The sequence below is a fragment of the Pogoniulus pusillus genome, chromosome 30 (assembly GCF_015220805.1).
Source record: "Pogoniulus pusillus isolate bPogPus1 chromosome 30, bPogPus1.pri, whole genome shotgun sequence".
Classification (NCBI taxonomy): domain Eukaryota; kingdom Metazoa; phylum Chordata; class Aves; order Piciformes; family Lybiidae; genus Pogoniulus; species Pogoniulus pusillus.
The window spans coordinates 11489175-11512704 of record NC_087293.1 but is presented as its reverse complement, the minus strand read 5'-3'; the positions used below and the strand labels follow the sequence as shown (position 1 = coordinate 11512704).

General features: G+C 57.2%; 2 protein-coding genes across 2 annotated transcripts in view; one reads left to right on the top strand and one right to left on the bottom strand.

The window, feature by feature from the left end:
* Nucleotides 1–5352: 5352 nt before the first annotated feature.
* DAO (D-amino acid oxidase) lies at nt 5353–14302 on the bottom strand. Its single transcript, XM_064168385.1, has 10 exons — nt 14109–14302; nt 13335–13449; nt 12933–13009; nt 11195–11260; nt 10476–10530; nt 9689–9793; nt 9058–9140; nt 7941–8058; nt 7268–7366; nt 5353–6203 (listed from the first exon to the last, which is right to left on the bottom strand). Exons 1-10 carry the CDS (start codon nt 14300–14302, stop codon nt 6072–6074), a joined length of 1044 nt encoding a protein of 347 aa, XP_064024455.1. The 3' UTR covers nt 5353–6071.
* A 2712-nt stretch (nt 14303–17014) lies between these two features.
* Nucleotides 17015–23530, top strand: part of SSH1 (slingshot protein phosphatase 1) — a 58105-nt gene continuing 51589 nt past the window's right edge. The window contains 1 exon segment of the mRNA XM_064168425.1: nt 17015–17148. Within this exon segment, the coding sequence (XP_064024495.1) occupies nt 17083–17148 (66 nt within the window). The 5' untranslated portion in view covers nt 17015–17082.

The window sequence follows — 23530 nt, the reverse complement described above, 5'->3', positions numbered from 1 at the left end:
CTTGGCCCAGAGCAGACTGAATGTCTCCCTGGCTCTGAATGTAGAGTTTCTAAGCAGGATACATTGCAATGTTTCCAATCTTTGTGCATATCCAGGTGGTTGTAAAGTAGCTCCTCTTGGTCCTTTCTGCCTGAGGCAGCACTGAAGAGTTGCAGTCCACACTTGGTATTTTGTGTTAAACAAATAAAAGAGGTTTGGTTTTTTTTTCAGTTATAAGGACAAAAAAAAAAAAGGCTTTTAGTTGTTTTGGTACTTTCACAGAGGGTCAACAACTCCCACTTTGTGTCTTGATGTGCAAAGCCTCAGATCTTGACTGCTTGCTGGACTCAGGTGGATGCTGTGAAGCTCTGATCTATTTTAGACTGGAGATTGGGAAGAAATGATTTACACTGAGGATGGGGAGACACTGGCACAGGGTGCCCAGGGAGGTGCTCAAGGCCAGCAGTGTGCCCAGATGGGCAGCAGAGCCAATGGCATCCTGGGCTGGCTCAGGAGCAGTGTGGGCAGCAGGACAAGGGAGGTTCTTCTGCCCCTATGCTCAGCACTGCTCAGGCCATAGCTTGAGTGCTGTGTCCAGTTCTGGGCTCCTCCATTCAAGAGAGATGTTGAGGTGCTGGAAGGTGTCCAGAGAAGGGCAGCAAGGCTGGGGAGGGGCCTGGAGCACAGCCTTGTGAGGAGAGGCTGAGGGAGCTGGGGGTGTGCAGCCTGCAGCAGAGGAGGCTCAGGGCAGAGCTCATTGCTGTCTACAATTGCCTGAAGGGAGGCTGTAGCCAGGTGGGGTTGGGCTCTGCTGCCAGGCAAGCAGCAACAGAAGAAGGGGACACGGCCTGGAGTTGTGCCAGGGGAGGTCTAGGCTGGATGTTAGGAGGAAGTTGTTGTCAGAGAGAGTGATTGGCATTGGAATGGGCTGCCCAGGGAGGTGGTGGAGTGGCTGTTGCTGGAGGTGTTGAAGCCAAGCCTGGCTGGGGCACTTAGTGCCATGGTCTGGTTGGTTGGCCAGGGCTGGCTGAGCTTGGAGCTCTCTTCCAATTTGCTGATTCTGTGATTCTAAGGTCAGGTTGGAGGAGGCCTTGAGCAACCTGGGCTAGTGGGAGGTGTCCCTGCCCTTGGCAGGGGGACTGGGACTGAGTGGTCTGTAGGATCCCTTCTGACCCAAAGCAGTCTATGAGGCTGTGCATTTTGTGTGTGTGTTTGGTGCACTTGGACATCAAGGAAGGTCACAGGATTCATGTTCATGTCAGAGGTAACCTCCCAGGTACCAGCAGCTAAAGAGTTTTTTAATCCTCTTTAGATCTTTAGCTGCTTTTTGCACTTGATTCAGTTGGGACCACTGGAGCTGGGATAATTGGAGGCTCTCCTCTGCCTTTCCCCAGTGAGGACACATCTGGAGTACTGAGTCCAGTTCTGCCCCCCCCAGTTCAAGAAAGCCAGGGAACTACTGGAGAGAGTCCAGCAGAGGCTCCAAAGGTGCTGAGGGGCCTGGAGCAGCTCTGTGAGGAGGAAAGGCTGAGAGCCCTGGGGCTGAGAGCCTGCAGAAGAGCAGCCCCAGAGTGGATGTGAGCAATGCTCAGCAAGAGCTAAAGGAGAAGAGGAAACCTCACACCCCAGAGGTGTCAGCAGTAGCTTTATTGGGCACACAAATCGTGGCCTTTTAGAAAATAAGCACAATTAGAGCACAAATTAAATCACAGATTTGAGCACTTCCATCCTGAGAGGCTGTGTCAGAGCAGAGGGCAGCTGGCTGGCTGGCTGGATGGATGGATGGATGGATGGGCAGCACAAGGACATGAAATGCCCAGAGAGTGGAGTCTCCTCCTCTGCAGAGCTTCCAAACCCATCTGGCCGTTGTGATCCTGGGCCAGCTGCTGTGAGTGCCCCTGCTTGAGCAGGGGGGTTGGTTGGACTGGCTGATCTCCAGAGGTCCCTTCCAGCCCCACCAGCCTGGGATTCTGGGATTCCCATGCAGTGTCACTTTGCCAGCACTGCAGGTGGCACAGTGGAAGCAAAACCCTGCCCTGCACCTTCACAAAAGAAGAAGAGGAAGGGACAGGGACAGGGCAGGAGCTGCTGAGACATTCTGGTGAGAGAAACCATCAGAGGGCAGAGACTTGGCAGTGCACCCAGCAGAGCTCTCTGTCTGCTCAGGGGGGTGAGCTGGAGGGGAGCACAAGGCTCACACAGCATGCAGTGGAAAATGAGGTCACTGGAAGGTCTGCCAGGGCTGAGCTGGCACAGTAGCCTCCAAAGCACTGCTGAAAGTCAGCCCAGACTCCTGCATGGCCCCGGGGCAGCAGATGTCCTGTGCACACCTCATCTCCAGCAGCACTCTGCCCATCGCCTCCTGCAGAGCCTTTGCCAGCTCCTCCTTGCCTTGGTGCAGCTGGAGCAGTGTGCCAGGAGATGAGACCACGGCCAGGGAGTGGCTCTGGTGCCAGGGAAATGTGCACCTTCCACGGGGCTGTTTGGACTCCAGGTGCTCAGGAGGGCCAAAGCCCAGCAGCAGCTCAGCCTCTCCCCTTCACTGGGTCAGCTGCCTGCTGCATGGTCAGCTGCCTGCTGCATGACAACCCAGCTGCCTGCTGCATCACAACCCAGCTGCCTGCTGCATGGTCAGCTGCCTGCTGCATCACAACCCAGCTGCCTGCTGCATCACAACCCAGCTGCCTGCTGCATGGTCAGCTGCCTGCTGCATCACAACCCAGCTTCCTGAGCTGCATCACAACCCAGCTTCCTGAGCTGCATCACAACCCAGCTGCCTGAGCTGCATCACAACCCAGCTGCCTGCTGCATCACAACCCAGCTTCCTGAGCTGCATCACAACCCAGCTTCCTGAGCTGCATCACAACCCAGCTGCCTGCTGCATCACAACCCAGCTTCCTGAGCTGCATCACAACCCAGCTTCCTGAGCTGCATCACAACCCAGCTGCCTGCTGCATCACAACCCAGCTGCCTGAGCTGCATCACAACCCAGCTGCCTGAGCTGCATCACAACCCAGCTGCCTGAGCTGCATCACAACCCAGCTGCCTGCTGCATCACAGCCCAGCTGCCTGAGCTGCATCACAACCCAGCTGCCTGAGCTGCATCACAACCCAGCTGCCTGAGCTGCATCACAACCCAGCTGCCTGCTGCATCACAACCCAGCTGCCTGAGCTACTTCTGGCCCATGGAGCCAGAGGGAGGGAGAAGCTGCAGCACAGATGAGCAAGGCACAGTTGGCTCATCCGTGGAGGACAGGGAGCCAGGTACTGCCTGCTGGGTTTGGGACAGCTCCTGACCTTTGGGCTGGAGGCTCTCCAACGATTCAGCATGAGAAGGAACTTCTTTACTTGGAGGGTGGCAGAGCCCTGGAGCAGGCTGCTCAGAGAGGTGGTGGAATCTCCATCTCTGAAGACATTCAAGGCCCACCTGAACATGTTCCTGTGTGACCTGCTTTAGGTGGTCCTGCTCTGGCAGGGGGGATTGGGCTCAATGATCTCCAGAGGTCCCTTCCAACCCCTTCCATCCTGTGAATCTGTGATTCAGTACCTTGTGTGAGATGGGTTTGAGAGCAGGAAGGGCACATGGTGTGGAAAAATCAGTCAGACTCTATCTCAGAACAGTACACTGGGTCCCAAATAGCACCACTGAACACCCCCAAAGTCCTGCCCTCGTTGGGAGCTGTCATAGAATCGTAGCATCAGTCAGGGTTGGAAGGGACCACAAGGAGCAGCCAGTTCCAACCCCCCTGCCATGCCCAGGGACACCCTACCCTAGAGCAGGCTGCACACAGCCTCATCCAGCCTGGCCTCAAACACCTCCAGCCATGGGGCCTCAACCACCTCCCTGGGCAACCCATTCCAGCCTCTCACCACTCTCCTGCTCAACAACTTCCTCCTCACCTCCAGGCTGACTCTCCCCACCTCCAGCTTTGCTCCATTCCCCCCACTCCTGCCACTCCCTCAGAGCCCAAAAAGTCCCTCCCCAGCTTTTTTGCAGCCCCCTTCAGATCCTGGCAGGCCACAAGAAGGTCACCTGGGAGCCTCCTCTGCTCCATCCTGTGCAGCCCCAACTCTTTCAGTCTGTTCAGTCTGTTCTCAGCTGCCCCCAGACTCCTTTGAGGGGGGGGCACAACCTACCCCGAGGCAGCTCCTGCCTGGGAGCTGCTGCTCCAGCCAAGCCTGGGGGCTGGAGGACATGAGAAAGCAGCAGGCCCAGGGGAGTTTTAGGGCTGAGAAGAGCTATTTTGTGTATGCTGCCTGCTATATATAGAGCCTGGCAGGCACACAGGGCTGGGCCATGTTGCTTTTGTTGCTAAAAACATCCTTTGGAAAGCCCATTTTAGGCAGCTGGCTGCTGCCCGGGGCCAGATACACTAAGCAGGTGCTGTGGAGCCCTGCTGGGTGCTGGCAGGACGGTGAGGAGAAGCTGCTGGCACTGAAGCTTGGGCTTCTGGAGCAGTTCTGGCTGCCCTGGGAGCCAGAGAACTTCTTCCTACTAAGGAGCTTTTGCCTCCCTGGGGGGGAGTTTGCAAATCTAATTACACTGCAGGGTGTTGGAGCAGCCATAAGAGACCTCAGGTGGCACCATCTCAGTTTCAGATCCTGGCCCACGGTGCAGATGAGGTGCAGGACTGCCCAGATCACAGCTGAACCCTGTCTGCCCTTTGCAGGCTGATCCCTGGGTCCATGCAATCACAGAATCAAGCAGGTTGGAAAAGACCTCCAAGCTCAGCCAGCCCAACCTAGCACCCAGCCCTGGCCAATCAACCAGACCATGGCACTAAGTGCCCCAGCCAGGCTTGGCTTCAACACCTCCACAGACAGAGACCACCTCCTTGGGCAGCCCATTCCAATGCCAATCACTCTCTCTGACAACAGCTTCCTCCTAACATCCAGCCTAGACCTCCCCTGGCACAACTTGAGACTGTGTCACCTTCTTCTGTTGCTGCTTGCCTGGCAGCAGAGCCCAACCCCACCTGGCTACAGCCTCCCTTCAGGTAGTTGTAGACAGCAATGAGCTCTGCCCTGAGCCTCCTCTTCTGCAGGCTGCACCCCCCCAGCTCCCTCAGCCTCTCCTCACAGGGCTGTGCTCCAGGCCCCTCCCCAGCCTTGCTGCCCTTCTCTCAACACCTTCCAGCACTTCAACATCTCTCTTGATTTGAGGAGCCCAGAACTGGACACAGCACTCAAGCCATGCCCCTAGCAGTGCTGAGCACAGGGGCACAAGAACCTCCCTTGTCCTGCTGCCCACACTTCTCCTGAGCCAGCCCAGGATGCCATTGGCTCTGCTGCCCACCTGGGCACTGCTGCCTCATCTTCAGCTCCTCTCTCCCAGCATCCCCAGCTCCCTCTCTGCCTGGCTGCTCTCAGCCACTCTGTCCCCAGCCTGTAGCACTGCTTGGGGTTGTTTTAAAGCACTTCCTTTAGGCAGGTGGTGCAAGGTGGAGAGACATTGCCCATCTGGCCCATGGCTGCCACAGGACTGGCAGCAGCCCAGAAGCAAGTCACAGAGCCACAGAGTGCACCAGGTTGGAAGGGACCCTCAAAGACCATCGTCTACAACCCCCTCTGCAGTCAGCAGGGACACCTCCAGCTAGATCAAGGCTGCCCAGGGCCCCATCAGGTCTGATCTGGAATGTCTCTGGGGATGGAGCCTCCACTACACCTCCTGGCAACCTGTTGCAGTGTTTCACCACTCTCATAGTGCAGAGCTTCTTCCTAATCATGCAACCCCAATCTCCCCTGCTCCAGTTTCAAGCTGCTGCCTCTTATCCTATCACAGCAACCCCCCTCTAAACAGTCCTCCTGCAGCCTTCCTGTAGCCCCCTCGAGGTACTGCAATGCTGCTCTGAGGTCTCTCTGGAACCACCTCAAGGCTGAACAGCCCAAACTCTCCCAGCCTGTCCACTCAGGAGAGGTGCTGCAGCCTTCTGATCACCTTTGTGGCCTCGTCTGCACCCATTCCTCAGAAGTGGGTGTGAGAAGTGGTGCTGGAGCTGGTGGGAGGGTTGAAGTGCCCTCCTGTGTCACTGTGCTCTTCCCATCCTCCTGCTGTGATTCCTAAGCTACTGCTGCCCAGGTGAGCAGGCGACTCACAGGCGAGGCTGGCAGGGCCTGGCCAGCTTCTTCTCCTCCAGGATGCTCCCCAGAAGCCTGGCTGCTGCCATGGCACAGCCCCAGTGGATGGTGATGCCAAACCCTCCGTGCCCATAGTTGTGTATCACCTGTGGGGGAAGAGAAGGGATTAGGGCTGATGTCCTGCCTGAAGTAATGCTGTGCACAAGAGCTGCTGCCTCGCTCTATTTCAGTGCATGCTGCCTCTGCCTTGCTGCCTCTGCCTCAGCCTCACTGCTCTGCCTCAGTGCTCTGCCTCAGTGCATGCTGCCTCTGCCTTGCTGCCTCTGCCTCACTGCTCTGCTTCAGTGCATGCTGCCTCTGCCTCAGTGCATGCTGCCTCTGCCTCACTGCTCTGCCTCAGTGCATGCTGCCTCTGCCTCACTGCTCTGCTTCAGTGCATGCTGCTTCTGCCCTGCTGCTCTGCCTCAGTGCATGCTGCCTCTGCCTTGCTGCCTCTGCCTTGCTGCTCTGCCTCAGTGCATGCTGCTTCTGCCTTGCTGCTCTGCCTCAGTGCATGCTGCTTCTGCCTTGCTGCTCTGCCTCAGTGCTCTTGGACAATGTGTTTGGCTCTGCCTTGTGCTTCAGACCAGCTTAGCCCTGATGTCTTGGGCTTGAGCTATCAGGAAACTGAAGTGTCTCAAGTTTCCCAGGAGAAGGCATTTAAGTGCCTCACACTGTGGCAAGAAGTGCCACTGCCACGGTGCTCTCTGCACATCTGCAAGAGATCTGCTGCACCTCTGCACACCTCTGTACCAAGAGGAACCAGGATCAGGCCAGAGATGCTCTGCCTCTTTCCCAGCACCCTGGGAAGACCTGGAAGCCTCTCAGTGGCCGAGCAGTTCCGACACTGCCACAAAGGAGCCAGGGACTCACCACAGTGAGTAGCACAGCCTTTCCCTGGGGCTCCTGGCTACCTATTTGTAAGTGAGGCAAAGCCATTTTGTGGCTAAACTTTTCCAGTGCTCTGATTCTCCTGAGTGAGTGAATTGCCCATAAGCATCCTTGGGAAGAGCTTCCTGACCGAATTAGAACCCAAATGTCACTCATTTGCACCTAGTTGTGGGCAGGGCTTGCTAGAAATGCAATGAACTGCCTATTCTCTAATTCCTGCCTGCTTATTTGGCCCTGCTAAAGCAGGGCCAGAGGAGCTGGTGCCTGAGTGTGCTGGTACCTCTGCCCGGAGCTGCCCGTGGGCGATGCTCTCCCGCTCCAGGCGAACCCGGGGCCGCGTCGGTCTCAGGCCACTCCACTCCTGCACCACCTTTGCTTTCTGAAAGGAGAAGCAGATCAGCCCCTGCAGGTTGCCTCTCCAAACATCGTGGCCCCAAGCAGTGAGGGCTGACAGAGGCAGAAGATACCCAACCCTGCTGCAGCTCCACCTCCAGGGATGCTGCAAGGGCCGGAACAGTTTAAGGGTGCCAGGGTTCAGAGCGGTTGTGGAGCCTTCCTCTCTGGAGGGATTCCAGCCCTGTCTGGCCATTGTAATCCTGGGCAAGCTGCTGTGGGTGACCCTGCTTGAGCTGAGGGGTTGGACTGGACTGTGTGCAGAGCTCCCCTCCCACCCCACGCTGCTGGGATTGTGTGAAACAGGCAGACAGGATCATAGGATCATACAATCAAGCAGGTTGGAAGAGACCTCCAAGCTCATCCAGTCCAACCATCCAGGTCCAACCTTCCTGGGCCCCTTTGTTTTTAAGGGCTGTTTCCCAAGGAACTTTCTGAGTTGGTTCCTAGATGTTGTGGTTTGTCCCCATGGCCTCAGCTGTGCCCAAGCACCTGGGCTCACTGTGCCCCTCCCTCCCTCTTCACCTCCCAGTGGTGGGTGTTGGCTTGGGGTCACCCACCTGGAGAGAAGGCAGCAGCTTGCAGCAGCTCTCCCAGATGGTTTGGTGATCCTGGGCACTGTTCTCTCTGCTCCAGTTGCCATGCTGGTTGATGCCTCCCAAGACTGTGAACTCCCTCCTGCACCAGAAGCCAAAGGGGATAAATGGTGATGAGTGTCCCCAGCTGTCCCTTGCTGGGCCATCACTGGAGGGACTCCACATGTGTGGTGCTTGGATCCTGCTTCACCCTGAGCCTGTCACACATCCCTGCTGGAGAAACTCTCAGGCCACGAGCAGTGCCTGCAGGCCTGCTCAGGAGCAAACCATTCACTCAGCACTCTCAGCACACAAAGGTTCTTTGCCTGGGCAAACCCAACAGCTGAGGGCATCTCCCACCAAACAGGCTGCTCCTGCCTGCCTGGGGGAGAGCTGGGAGCAAAGAGATGCCTGCAGTGGGGGACACAGAGGAACAGATTTCTACTGCTGCTCCAAACACCTGAGGATGAGACAGCTTAAGGCTGGGGAGAGCTGTGGGTGGCTGTACCTGCTGGACCCTTCTGAGCCATAGAATCACTCAGGGTGGGACTCATCTTGAGTCCAGCAGTTAGCCCAGCACTGCCAGGGCACCACTAAGCCATGGCTCTCAGCATCACATCTCCAGGGCTTTGAAACCCCTCCAGAGAAGGAGGCTTGGCTTGGCACAGCTCAGCTTAGTTTGGCTTGCTTTAACTCAGGCTCAGCTTGGCACTGCTAGGCTGAGGTCTTCAGCTTTGAAACTCCTCTAGAGATGGGGACATCTACACAGCTTTGAAACCCTTCCAGGAATGGGGACTCCACCACTGCCCTGGGCAGCCTGGACCAGGCCTTGACAACCCTCAAGGGGAAGAAATTGTTCCTCATGTCCAACCTAAACCTCTCCTGGGCAAAAAAAGTACCCAACACTGTCACTTGTTCCCTGAGAAGCACCAAGACCAAAGGGCTGAATGCCAGTATGCAGGAGGCCTGGTTCCAACCCAGGGCTGAGCTGCTGCATCAGGGCAGATGCCATCAGGAGCCATGCCTGAGCCAGTGCCTGAGGAGCATCAAGAGCAGAGCATCACTGCCACCCACTGAGCCTGTGCCACCCCCTGTCACCTACCCTGGGATGATGTATGGTGAGTTGTAGATGCCACTTTGGCTGCTGTGAGTGATGATGAAATGCTTCACCCATGGGGCCAGGACCTGAGAGATGAAGGGGGGAGAGTGAAGTGGAGATGGAGAGCAGTGTCCCCAGCTTGGGGCTGGGTGAGTGTGGTCCCTGGGGTCTGCACATGGTGCCCTGCCTGCTGCTCAGGCTCTAGGTGCCCCACAGGGCTGGCTTCCCTCTGCTGCCTCCGTGGGAAGATGGAGGGCAGAAAGGCAACCAGAGCAGCTCCTACCTGGCATGAATCTTTGTGTCCCCAAACCATCCTTCTCCTCTCCCAAGGATTTGATGTCCTTCTAATATCAGCATTGTTGTCTCTGGCCTCCTCACCTTCACTCAAGCAAGAAATGAGCTGGAGACTTGGGGCTGAACCATGGCTGAACCAGGGATGAGATCCAGGCTTTCTGCTCTGCTCTCACCCCACACAGGGGGTTTACAGGAGCACTATTTTCTGGCAATAAGGACCTGATCCCAGTGTGGATCCAGCCCTCAAGTCCCTGATTTGCCCAGGGGACATCTGTCACAATGTGGCTGAGTGGCTCCTCCAGAAAGCAGAGATGTGACACAAGCCCTGCATCCACCTCACCTTTATGATCTGTCCACGGCCAGGCTGGAGCTCTGGGTCAGGCTGCAGCTCCCCAGCACGCATCCCAGTGCAGTTTATCACAACATCCACCCCCTGGGCAAACATCTAAGGAGGGACAGAGATGGTGGTGAGCAGCACACGCAGCAGCCTGCCCATGGTGGGCATCAGAGCCCTGCACCAGAGCCAAGCCAAGGACTTGGTCCAACAGCTGGGAGTGAATAAACCATCAGAGACAGAGCCAAGGGAGGCTAACAAGATGCTGAGGGGTCTGGAGCATCCCTGTGAGGAGGAAAGGCTGAGAGCCCTGGGGCTGTGAGCCTGCAGAAGAGCAGCCCCAGAGGGGATCTGATCAAAGCTCAGCAAGAGCTAAAGGAACTGCAGAGGGCAGGAGGATGGGGCCAGACTCTTGTCAGTGGTGCCCAGTGACAGCACAAGGGGCAAGGGGCACAAACTGGAACCCAGGAGGTTCCACCTGAACAGGAGGAGAAATTTCCTTGGTGTGAGGCTGCTGGAGGCCTGGAGCAGGCTGCCCAGAGAGGTTGTGGAGTCTCCTTCTCTGCAGAGCTTCCAAACCCACCTGGCCATTGTCATGCTGGGCAAGCTTCTTGGGTGCCCCTGCTTGGGCAGGGGCTTGGGCTGAATGATCTGCAGAGGTCCCTTCCACCCCCCTCCGTGTTGGGATCCTGGGATTCTGTGCTCCTGGAGCAGCAAGTGCCTGATGGCTGCTGCTTCTCCACACTGGGAAGGGGCTGAGCCCACCCTGCCCCAGCTCAGCATCCAAACTCACCTCCTGGAAAGATTCGACCTTCTTATGGAAGAACTTCACCCCTCTCTGCATTAACCTGGGAAGAAGGAGCTGGTTTGGCATGGGCAAATGAACCCTTCCAGTCAGTGCCTGTGATGGATCCCTGTGGCTTGGTGCTCCTCCTGACAAACAGCCCTGCTCTTCTCACTGCTTCCTCACCACCTCCACTCGTTAGCTCACGTCCCTAATGCCCCAGAGCTACTGAAGGTGACCAGTCCTGCATCAGATCCCAGGTCTTCTGCCGTGGGCAGAGCACCCACTCCATGTTAGAAATGCTAAGAACAAAACCTAGCCCCAAATGCTCCTGCAGCTGAAGTGCTCAGCTCCAAGCATCCCAATACTTGGATTTCTGTCCTGCAAAATAGAGCTGGTTTTGAGTGGCCTCCCAGTAGGGAGGCTGCTACCCCACTGGGGCAACGAGCTGGGATTCCAGACCCTCTTCCTGTGTCCCAGGGATGCATGGCTGCTTCCCCTTCTCCTTCAGCTCATCCTTGTCCACTGCACCTTGAAGCAGGAGGACATGGGGTGGCTGCCTACAGCCAGTCAGTGCTGCCTAATCTCAGCCACCAAGCTGGCAGGAGGGAAGGATCCAGGATGCAAACCCACCCCTGCCTCCCGTGTCCTGCTGGCCACAGAAATCAGAGGGAGCAGCAGCAGCTGCCCCAGCACAGCCCCAGCCCCAGGGCAGCTTCTGCACTCACTTGTTGGTGAGCCATGGCAGGTAGCTCCTGCACTCCAGCATCAATGCAGTGTTGAACCAGCCATAGCTGAAACCAGAGCAGGAGAGAAAGCCATCAGGACCTGCAGCAGCTCTCTACAGGACCTGAAGCAGCCTCCTCCTGTCCTGCAGCTTCCAAATGCCACTGCAGCTCCAAGAGCCCAGTTCTTCCTCACACAAGTGCATGGATCTCCCCCTCGCCCCCCTCTATTTACAACACAAAGCATCTTCTGCTGATCTGCTTCCCCAGCTGGAGGGACAATACCTGGAGAAGTGAGAGGGGCTGGAATAGCCTCCAGTCACTTTAGTTGGAAGAGAACTTTAAGATTATGGAGTCTAAGCTTGAACCCAGCACTGCCAGGGCACCACTGAGCCATGGCCCTCAGCACCACATCTACACAGCTCTGAATCCCCTCCGGGCATGGGCACTCCACCACTGCCCTGGGCAGCCTGGGACAGGCCTGGACAGCACTTTTGGAGGAAGGAGTTGTTCCTGGATGGGTGGGCAGAGGCCAAGGGGGTGAGATTGAACAAGGCCAAGGGCAGGGTCCTACACTTGGGCCACAACAACCCCAAACAGCACTACAGACAGGGGATAGAGAGTTGCTGGGAGCAGCCAGGCAGAGAGAGACCTGGGGGTGCTGGGAGAGAGAAGCTGAAGATGAGGCAGCAGTGCCCAGGTGGGCAGCAGAGCCAATGGCATCCTGGGCTGGCTCAGGGGCAGTGTGGGCAGCAGGACAAGGGAGGTTCTTCTGCCCCTGTGCTCAGCACTGCTCAGGCCGCACCTTGAGTGCTGTGTCCAGTTCTGGGCTGCTCAATTGCAGAGAGATGTTGCAGTACTGGAAAGTGTCCACAGGAGGGCGACAAAGCTGTGAGGGGCCTGGAGCACAGCCCTGAGAGGAGAGGCTGAGGGAGCTGGGGGGGTGCAGCCTGCAGCAGAGGAGGCTCAGGGCAGAGCTCATTGCTGCCTGCAGCTGCCTGAAGGGAGGCTGTAGCCAGGTGGGGTTGGGCTCTGCTGCCAGGCAAGCAGCAACAGAAGAATGGGACACAGTCTGGAGTTGTGCCAGGGGAGGTCTAGGCTGGATGTTAGGAGGAAGTTGTTGTCAGAGAGAGTGATTGGCATTGGAATGGGCTGCCCAGGGAGGTGGTGGAGTCACCATCTCTTGAAGTGTTGAAGCCAAGCCTGGCTGGGGCACTTAGTGCCATGGTCTGGTTGGTTGGCCAGGGCTGGGTGCTAGGTTGGGCTGGCTGAGCTTGGAGCTCTCTTCCAACCTGCTTGATTCTGTGATGATTCTCATGTCCAACCTAAACCTTCCCTGGGGCAACTTGAGGCTGTTCCCTCTTGTGTCACTTCTTCCTTGGGAGAAGAGACCAACCCCAGCTGGCTCCAACCTCCTTTCAGGGAGCTGTAGACAGCAATGAGGTCTCCCCCCAGCCTCCTTTTCTCCAGGCTGAACACCCCCAGCTCCCTCAGCTGCTCCTCACCAGAGCTGTGCTCTGGGCTCCTCAGACACCCTGAGCTGGTGCTTTTTTTGGCTCGTTTGAGATGTTTCCTCTTTAATTTAAGGCAAGTGGCTGTGACAAAGCAAGGCCACTTCTGCACCCACTTTCTCACCCTCACTGTTCCTCAGCAGGGAGGTGTCTGGATCCATCCATCCATACCCATCCTGCCTGGGGGAAAAAGACATCCCTGACACTCCAGGAGACAGAGCAAAAAGTACCTGTAGCCAGGGAAGAGCTCAAGCTCCTTTGGTGTCAGGTTCCTGAATCCCAGGACAATGTTCCTCCAAGATGGGTCCTGCAGCAGGGAAAAAAGGATCTGAGCTCATTAATGAACAGGAATCAGCCACGGCAGGACTGAGGCTGTGGAGAAGGACAGGACACACACACTCAGCACGGCTGCCTTGGCTCTGCCAGCTCCCACCCTCAGAGGGCTCAGCCCTGACCTTGTGCCAATGCTGCAAACCCAAACACCACGTCCCAGGCAAACTGTCACAAGACAAACTTGGAAGGACTGGAAGCGTTTGGAATATCCTCTGGGAAAAGGCATAACCCTGCCCACAGCCCCCGGGCAGCCTCTGGGCTGCAGCCCTTCCCAGCCCCGGCTGCCACTTGCTGCTCACCGGCACTGGCTGTGTGAACAGGTTGTAGCCAGAGAGGAGGAACAGTCCCATCTCCTGGGCTGCTGGGGAGCCCAGCTGTCCCAGCAGGTGCTCAAACGTCTCCTTGTTCCACAGCCTGCAGCAAGGGAAAGAGTGTGGCCAGCAGGACCAGGGCAGGGATGCTCCTCCTGTACCCACCGCTGGTGACACCACCTGGCTTCAGTTTTGGGGCTTTCCCTCCAAGAAGGACATTGAGGGGCTGGGATGTGTCCAGAGAAGGACAATGAAGCTGGGGTAGGGCCTGGGGAACAGGGCTGGTGAGGAGCAGCTGAGGGAACTGGGATTGTTGAGCCTGGAGAAAAGGAGGCTGAGGGCAGACCTCATTGCTCTCTGCAACCTCCTGAAAGGAGGCTGGATCCAGGTGGGGTTGGTCTCTTCTCCCAAGGAACAAGGGATAGGACAAGAGGAAATGGCCTCAAGGTGTCCCAGGAGAGGTTTAGATTGAACAATTTCTTCCCCTTGAGAGTTGTCAAGGCCTGTCCCAGGCTGCCCAGGGCAGTGGTGGAGTGCCCATGCCCAGAGGGGTTTCAGAGCTATGCAGATGTGGTGCTGAGGGCCATGGTTCAGTGGTGCCCTGGCAGTGCTGGGTTAGGGGTTGGACTCAATGAGCTTAAAGTTCTTTCCAACATGAATGATTCCATGACTGTATGGTGGGAGGGGAGTGCTGACTCTGTACCTGGGCACCAGTGGGCACAGCAAGGGGCACATGGCAGCAAGCTCCTCCTCCACACTTACGTCTCCTGCAGGTTGCCATGGTCGCTCAGGTAGGGCTGCCACAAGCCAGCTGCCCCATCGCTGGTGGTGCTGGGCGTGTAGCAGTCTGCATAGACCTCCAGCTGCAGGGAGGGCACCAGGCTGTGGTACTGCTGGTGGATGCACAGGGCACTGGAGAGCCCAATCACCCCGGCCCCGATGACGGCCACACGCATGGCTCCGGCTCGCTGCAGAGGAGGAGATGCCCACAGGGTAGTGCTGGGGCCAAGGAGCTGCTTGGCCAAGCCAGGGCTTCCTGGGGGAGAGAGCTTTAGGTGCAAGCAAGATCTTCACTGTGAGAGTAGTGAGGTGCTGGAACATGGTGCCCAGAGAAGTTGTGGTGGCTCCAAGGTTGGCATTGTTCAAAGCCAGCTTGGATGTGGCTGGAGGTTAGGATGATGTTCTTCATAGAAAGAGAGATTGGCATGGGAATGGGCTGCAAGGGGAGGTGGTGGAGTCCCCATCCCTGGAAGTGTTTATGAGACACTTAGTGCCATGGGTTAGTTGATTAGAAGGGTTAGGTGACAGGTTGGACTCAATGGTCTCAGAGGTCTTTTCCAACCTGGTTGGTTCTGTGGCTCTGTGTGACTCTGTGATGGGGCTTTGAGTGATCTGGTCTGGTAGGAAGTGTCCCTGCCCACGGCAGGAGGTTGGAACCAGATCATCTTAAAGGTCCCTTCCAACCTAAACCATGCTCTGCTTCTAGGTTATGGTCAGCACCTGCAGCATCCAACCTGCTGGAGCAGAGCTGGGCTGCAGGGAAGGGGCTGAGCACATCCTTGGGTGCTCAGCTGCCAGTAGCACTGATTCTGGGCAGCATGAGTAAATTCCAGCCCGTAGTTTCATTTGGGCAAGGCAAAGCTCAGCCTCTCTGCTGGAAAGGAAGCCCACAGTGAGACTGACATTTGCTGGGATGGAGGAATGAGTCATTGGGATGGCAAAGCACTGATGGCAGCAGAAAAGCCATGCTGCTTCCCATCTGCTCTGCTTGTATAACCCATGGCTGGCAAGGACCATGGCCGCTTGCTGCCACGGGCACTCACCTTGGGCTGCCCCTGGGTAGGTGTCCACCTTGCTGGTCAATAAACTACAGAAACACAGGCTTTTCAGCAGCTTACCTGCAGAATATGTGGTCCCTGGGGCAGCTGCTGAGCTCTTCAGAGCCTTCCACACCGTCCTATGGAAGCTTGTTTACAGCCCAGCAGTGCAAGGTCTAAGTGCCAAGGGCAGCAGGACCACAGCCCGCCCCTAGCCAGCGGGGCCGAAGTCTTTGCTCTGAACCCAAGGAGGTGGAGTCCCCTGCACCAGGCTCTGTGTCCTGCTGCCAGCCAGCCACACAGTCACTCCTCCGGGGAAAAAAAACCCGGGGTCACCACAGTCAATGGCAAAGTGCCACCGCTGGCCTGTCACCATAGTGACTGCTGGCTGCTCTGGTGGGGCCTGGGGGACACGGGGATGGGACTCCCCAGGCCCTGGATTCCCGTGGGATCTGGGGAAATCGGTTTGCAGGTGTGCCTTTGGAGGGCTGAGCCCAGGGTTTCAGCCACACGGTGCCACCCAGCATAGGTAGTGGGACGGCACAGGCAGGGGGATGGTGCCCGCGTCAGAAGGGTGCTTTGCCCTGAGAGGTCATCAGCTACGGTGTGGGGGGTTCGCAGGGCTTTAAGCACCTGGTCCCTTTCAGAATCACAGACTGGTGTGGTGGGAAGAGGACCTTTAATGCTCATCTAGTCCAGTTGCTCTGTGGTGCCCAGGAGCATCTGCAGCTAGAGCAGGGTGCTCAGAGTCCAGACCAGCCTGACCCGCAGTGGATCCGGCAATGAAGCATCTCTCTCTTCTCCGCACCACCTGAACAGGGCTTTCACCCCCCTCAGCGTAGAGATGATCAGGAGCGTGTCCAGAGAAGGGCAACGAGGCTGGGGAGAGGCCTTGAGCACAGCCCTACGAGGAGAGGCTGAGGGAGCTGGGATTGGTTAGCCTGGAGAAGAGGAGGCTCAGGGGTGCCCTTATTGCTGTCTACAACTACCTGAGGGGTGGTTGTGGCCAGGAGGAGGTTGCTCTCTTCTCTCAGGTGGCCAGCACCAGAACGAGAGGACACAGCCTCAGGCTGTGCCAGGGGAGATTTAGGCTGGAGGTGAGGAGAAAGTTCTTCACTGAGAGAGTCATTGGACACTGGAATGGGCTGCCCGGGGAGGTGGTGGAGTCGCCGTCCCTGGAGCTGTTCAAGGCAGGATTGGACGTGGCACTTGGTGCCATGGTCTGGCCTTGAGCTCTGTGGTAAAGGGTTGGACTTGATGATCTGTGAGGTCTCTTCCAACCCTGATGATACTGTGATACTGTGATTCCACTTTGGGTGCTCCGCAGGACGAGGCTCATGCGCTGCGCCGTGCCCGCATCCTCCCACGGACAGAAGCAGGAGGAGCCCCCGGGGCAGGGGATGTCACCCAAGCCCCTCGCTCCCCTCGGGCACAGCTGCCCTCGGCAGGGGCAGGGGGGCAAGGCAGCCAGCCCCCTCCTGAACTGTGTAGGGCTTCGCACGTAGCCAGCAAAGCCTCTTATCCCAATTGCTGCTCTGCCTCCTGCTTTGGGCGCCGCTGACCCCTGGCACTTTCTTGGGGCTGCTTTGAGGGACGCTCCGGCCTGCAGCGCCCCACGGCCCTTCGGGCGCTGCACCGGCGATGCTCCAGACCCTGCCCACGTTTTGGAGGGCGATGAGGATGGCGATCCCCGCCGCGCCAAAGGGACGGAGCGCAGCGCCGGCGGGGCAGGCTGCCCGCCTTAGCCCAGCCCAGCCCCTTCCCTCCCCGTCCCGGTCACCGCCCCCGGGGGAAGCACCGCCCCGGGGCCGCCTCCGCCGGCGCCGCCTCGCTCCTCCCCGCGGCCGGGACGGCTGCGCAGCCGCCGGGGCTTCGAGGCGGCCGAGTTCTGCCCGCAGCCGCCGCAGCTCGCCGCCAGCATGGCGCTGGTCACGCTGCAGCGGTCGCCGACCCCCAGCGCAGCCTCCTCGGCCAGCACCAGCGAGGTGAGCCGGGCCGGGCCGGGCCGGGCTGCGGGGGGCAGAGCAGGCCCCGGGGGCGGAGAGGGGGACGGGGAGCGGGGCAGGGATGAGGCCCCGCAGAGCTTCGGCTGGGCCCTGCGCAGGACCACGGCCCCCCGTGGGTCCCCAGACCCGCGGTCCTGGCTGCTCACAGCTGCCTGGGGCCACGTCGTGCTCCAGCCCCTCGCAGGCCCTGGTCCTTCACGGTCTGCGCTTCCCCGGCACCGCGGAGCTGCTCGTCCCTTGCCTTCGTTCCCTCACGGCCTCCAGCCCCGCAGCCCTGGCTCCTCACAGCCCCTCCTCGGCCCACGCCCTGTCCCGGCCCCTGGCCCCTCGCAGCCCTCAGCGCCAGAGCCTCTCGCCCTCCGCTCTCATCCCTTCCCAGCCCCTCATGGACCCCTTGTACCTCAGGCCATGCCCCATCCGCTCGCAGTCCCCAGCCTCCTGGATCCGTTTGTGCTCTGCCTTCATCCCCTCACAGTCCCTCCTCACCCCCCCATGTTCCCTAACCGTCCCCCGGCTCCATCTCTTTTCAGCCCCCTGACCCCTCACAACCCTTCTTGTCCCCAGCTCCACATCTCACAGCACCCCCAGACATCCCATCCCCTTCCCCCTGCAGCCCATCCTTGCTCTTCCTCAGCTCCCAGCTGGGTGCTGCTGCCAGGCTGGCTCGGGCCCGGGCTGCCCACCCGTGTGCCCCCCTCACCATGCCTTCCTCACAGCCCTGCTTTCCCTGTGCCTGTCCCCATCTCCAGCCCTCATTTGGGCAGCCTGCTCCCCTCTGCCAGCTAAACCCACAGGCACCAGGCTGAGCCTTTGTGGAGCAGCTGTGCCTGCTGGCCCCTTGCCCTTCACACTCTCTGATGCCCTACAGCCGCTGCCACCTCCTGCCCCAGGGGTGCTCTGCTTGCCCCCCCCCCGCATTACCCCTCTGTCCCCCTGCTGTTGTGGCACTGCCTTGCCCGATGCCTGCTGCAGCTTCTGCCACAGGGGTAGCTTGTGCCAGCCCTTCTCTGGGGCAGCTCCAGTCAGTTCCCTGCCACCGGACCAGCTCCCATCCCATACCTGTGCCATGTCACACTGCCTCTGGCCACTGCAGCACAACGGGCACCGTGCTGCTGCCCTCAATTCCTCTCCCATCTCTGCTGCCCATGATGCTGCCCTCAATTCCTCTCCCATCTCTGCTGCCTGTGATGCTGCCCTCAATTCCTCTCCCAGCTCTGCTGCCCACTGACCCCACTGCCTCCCTAGTGCTCTACTCCACACATCCCTGCCCTGCCAGGACAGGCATCCTGTGTGTCCCAGCTCTTGCACCCCAGAAACACCTTCTCCTGCCTCTGCCTGGCCCTGGGCTGCTGTCTTCTCTCACTACAGCTCCCACACCTCAGCCAAACACAGCTGCACCTTCCAGTTGCTTTTCCTTCCTCCTTGTGTATCAGTTCCCCCCCTCCATCGCTTCTGTGACCCTCCAGGCTATGCCTGGTGTGCCTCTGCCTGCCCTCCCTCCGCTTCCCTTGCCCCTCCCCAGCTCTTGGCCCTGGTGCTGGCTGCCCTTGGCTTCGCTCTGTCCCCGCTCCCGCCAGGTAAACAATCCTATTTGTCACCTGTCAGCTCCCTGTGACTCCCCCGATTAGCTGGTCCGAGGGGGGGGTGGGGGCAGTGCTGGGAGGCTCCCAGGGGGGGCTCAGGGGCTGCCCTGGCCCTGGCTGGAGACGTGCCTTGGCCCTCGTAGAGTCACGCAGTGTGGTTTGGGCTCCCGGGGCTGCAGGGACTCAGTGTTTTGGGTTGTGTTCAGCAAGAAACTTGGAGGCAGGAGTCGAAGTTTTCAGAAGGAATTAAAAATGCTGTTGGCTTCTGGTTTGGACAGAGTCTTGTGGCCTCCTGGTCTGCAGAGATTGAAATGAGGGCTGAGCCTCTTGGAGGCAGTGGAATTAGACTGGATTCAAGTGGAGCAGGTGGGAGAGGAGTGAAAGCAGCAGGACTCTCACCTCACTGTGTTCAGAGGTGTAGGAGCTGGGTGTTGGTTATTGCCCTTGTGGAGGGGACTGACCATACAATTCTCCTTTTCCTCTCAAAAATGCTGCCCCAAACTTGTTCCTTAATCTTGTCCCTGGCAGGGCCCTTCTGCCACCAACATCTGTGGCTCCCAGGGGAGGGCCTCGGCTCCCCTTTTGTTTGAGTGGCTCCTTCTGGGATGAAGTACCATAAAGCCATCAACCATCCTTTTCCAAATCCATCTTTACAAAGCTAATTTCAAAGAAGGATCCCATCAGAAAGGGCCAGCTTGCCCCTGGTCCTTCTTGCAGGGGAAACCAGGGCTCTTCAGGGTGCTTAGCTTAAGTGAATAATTCTTGGAAGGCTTTTTCTTTTGCTGGAGAATGATGACCACTTGTCCTTGTTAACTGTGAGGTCTCTGCTGCAGCCTCTCTGAGCTCCTGAGCCTGAAGGAATGCATAAAATGGATGCTATTGCCTGCAAGAGGCCATAAATCCTTGGGAGGAGAGTTTGTGCAGGCTTGCAAACTTCCACGGGCTTCGTAGCTCCGCTGCCATCTCCCTTCCACACCCTTCCACTGCAGCTTGTGCAGCTCAACCACACTCAGCACAGTCCTGGGGCTGGTGAAAGGCCTGGAGCTGCTCTCCTACGGAGACAGACTGAGAGAGTTGGTCTGTTAGTTTGGAGAGGGAAGGGCTCTCACCAGACCTTACTGTGGCCTTCCAGTATCTGAAGGGAGCCTACAAGAAAGCAGGGGAGGGACTTTTTAGGCTGCCAGGTAGTGATAGGACTGAGGGGAATGGTGCAAAACTAGGAGAGGGTAGATCCAGGTTAGATGTTAGGAAGAAGTTCTTCACCATGAGGGTGGTGAGACACTGGCACAGGTTGCCCAGGGAGGTGGTGGAAGCCTCATGCCTGGAGGTGTTTAAAGCCAGGCTGGATGTGACTCTGAGCATCCTGATCTAGTGTGAGGTGTCCCTGCCCACGGCAGGGGAGTTGGAACCAGATGATCCCTTCCAGCCCTGACAGTTCTGTGATTCTAAGTCTGACCCTGGTGCCATGCTGTGGTGGGGTCCATGGTACTGGTGAGCAGCTGCAGGTCCAAGGCATTGTGTGCTTGGTGCACCCTAAGACCTGCCAGCTTGGAGAAGGTGCTCAGACCAAAGCAAAGCTGAAGCACTTGGCATGGCAGGTGGCAACCTTGTAGAAGTTAAGTTCCTTTGCTATGGAATTTTGTCCAGGAGGGAAGCTGAGGAGGGTGGCTGCAAAGCATGGCTGTGAGGATGTTTCTCTTGGAAGGGAGGGTGAGGTCAGGTAGCAGGCTTCTGTTCTCAGGGGAGCACATGAGATTTAAGGGGCAGCTGTTGGAAGGTCTAGAACACAAGCCTCACAAGGAGCAGCTGAGCGAGCTGGGGTCGCTCAGCCTGGAGAAAAGGAGCCTGAGGGGAGCCCTCGTTGCTCTCTGCAACCTCCTGAAAGGAGGCTGGAGCCAGGTGGGGTTGGTCTCATCTCCCAAGGGACAAGTGACAGGATAAGAGGAAATGATCTCAAGTTGCCTCAGGGGAGGTTTAGGTTGGACTTGAGGAACAATTCCTTCTCCTTGAGGGTTGTCAAAGCCTGTCCCAGGCTGTCCAGGGCAGTGATGGAGACCCTGTCTCTGGAAGGGTTTCAAAGCTGCGTAGATGTGGTGCTGAGGGCCGTGGTTCAGTGGTGCCCTGGCAGTGCTGGGTTAAAGGTTGGACTCGATTATCTTAAGGTTCTCTTCCAGCCTCAGTGCTGCTGTGATTCCTTGAGTCTGTCACCTCAGCAGCCATATTTGCTCCCAGGAGGACTCCCACCTTGTTGCTGCCTTCCATGCTGAGTACTTCTGCCTTCTTTTGATTTTACTGCAGCTTTTTAAGCACAAGATGCAGAGAGAGTTGACCTTGAGAGCCAGGCAGGTCCTGCAGGAGATGAGCCTGCAGCAGTCAGGGCTGAGCCTCAGCTGACAACATCCAGGACTTTTTCATATTTGTTTAAAGAGGAGGGGGGGAAAAGTTTTTCTCCTCCTTGTTGCTGCATGACAGACCCAAACAAGCACAAAGGTGACCTTCCAAACCTGCCAGACCTTCCCAGAGCTGGGGGGAATCTGCTGGTTTGGGGGGTTCAGGGTGTTCCTGAAGCTCTGCTTGCTGCCTTGATCAGGCTGACTCTGTGCAGCCACTGCACAGTGTAAACAGACTAAAAATAGCAGTGGTATGTTTGTGGCCATCAGCTGCAGTCCTCTGGGATGGGCTTTCTGCATCTCTTCCCCCTCCAAATGTTGAGATTTCTTCTTTCTGGCCCCTGCTGTTGTATTTGGGCTTCCTCCCCAGCCCCAGCACTGCTGCTCTGAGGTTGTGAACAGAGCAGCTCCTGTGTCCTCCTGAATGCAAACTTGAGGATGAGAAACAACTCAGGTCCCACACAAGCACTAAACTTCAAACCTGAGTGTTTTGTGTGAAACTCTTTGCTGGTTAACTCCTGCAAGACTGCCTGAAAACAAATACCCCCTATGGTGGCCCTTGTTTCATGGAATCAGAGCATGGTTTGGCTTAGATGAGACCTTAAATATCATTTAGTTCCAACCCTCTGCCATGGGCATGGACACTTCATGCTAGGCCAGGTTGCTCATCCAGCCTGGCTTTGAACACTGCCAGGCATGGAGCTTCCACAGCTCCTCTGGGCAACCTGTTTCAGAACTTCACCACCCTCAGAGGGAAAATGTTCTTCCTGATCTAAATTGAGCTTCTTTCAGCTTGAAGCCATCACCCCTGTTCCTCTCACTCCATACCTTGGTGAAAGGTACCTCCCCAGCTCTCCTATAGCCCTCTTCACATATTGGAAAGCCATTCTGGGGTGTCCCTGGAGCCTTTTCTCCAGCGTGAAGAATCTCAACTCTCAGACTCACAGAAACATCCAGGTTGGAAACCCTCCTCAAGATCACCAAGTGCAACCTAGAACCCTGCTCTACAAGATTCACCTTAAACCATGGCCCCAAGCACCACATCTAAACCACCCTGAAACACATCCAGGCTGGGTGACTCCACCACCTCCCTGGGCAGCTCATTCCAGTCCCTGACCACTCTCTCCATGAAAACCTTTTTCCTAGTATCCAATCTAAACCTCCCCAGCCTCAGCTTGAGGCCATCCCCCCTTTTTCTGTTTCCAGTTCCCTGTGAGCAGAGCCCAGCAGCAGCCTCTCCACAACATCCTTTCAGGTAGCTGTAGACAGCAATGAGGTCTCCCCTCAGCCTCCTCTTCCTCAAACTAGATGATGGTCAGCAATGTTAAAAGGAATTAGTCCCAACACAGATCCCTGAGGGACTTTCTCAGCCTTTCTTCACAGCAGAAGTGCAGCAGCCCCCTGAGCATCTTTGTGGCCTCCTCTGGACCCATTCTAACAGTTGTTGTGTGGAGGGCTCCAGAGCTGGACACAATGTCCCAGGTGAGGTCACCTGGCTCGATGTGATGTGGATTTGAAGCAATCTTGTAGTAAATACAGAGCAGTCCCTCAGGGTTGGTGCTGATGGAGCACCATTGCCTAAAGGCTTCTGTTCCTCCAGCTTCATGAGGCTCTGGTGTGTTGAAACTTGAAGGCTCTTCTATTGCAGGGTAATTTCTAAGGTCTTCACGGTGCTTCTTGGGTCCAAACCATCTCCCCCATCTTTGTCCTATGAGAGGATGCTCCTGGTCTTTATCTTCTCTCTACTTCTGCTGGGCCAAAGAAGGACCAAAGGCTTTTTATTTGGGTCATCTTTGAATTCAAGTAGCCCCAAAGTTGGGTTGGTTTGTTTGTTTTAACATGAAATTTTGTCCATATCTAATGGAGAAGTTGAAGAAGGTTGACTGGAAAGGAAAACTTTGATGGAGAGATTTGCTTTCAGGAGGACTTTGCACTGATGCATTAAGAAGAGTGTGGCCAGCAGGTTAAGGGAGGTTCTTCAGCTCCTCTATTCTTTCCACCAGTGCCTGGTGGAGAAGTGTCCAGTGTAACACACTTCTGCCATCAAAGCAGTGTGCTTGACAGGGAGGAAGCAGACATAGGATTTGGTGATGCATCCCAGCTATGAGACATGTCTGTGTCTCTGGGGACTTTCAGAACCCATCGGGATGTGTTCCTACATCATCTGCCTTAGGTGACCTTGCTCTGGCAGGAGGTTGGACTTGGCAGTGACAGCCAACTGTGTCCTGGACTGCATCAAGCAGGGCAAGGGAGGGGATTCTCCTCCTTTGCTCTTGTCAGACCCCACCTGGAGTGCTGTGTGCAGTTCTGGAGCCCCCTAGACAAAAAGGACATGGAACTGTTGGAGTGAATCCAGAGGAGGCCACAAAGATGCTCAGAGGGCTGCAG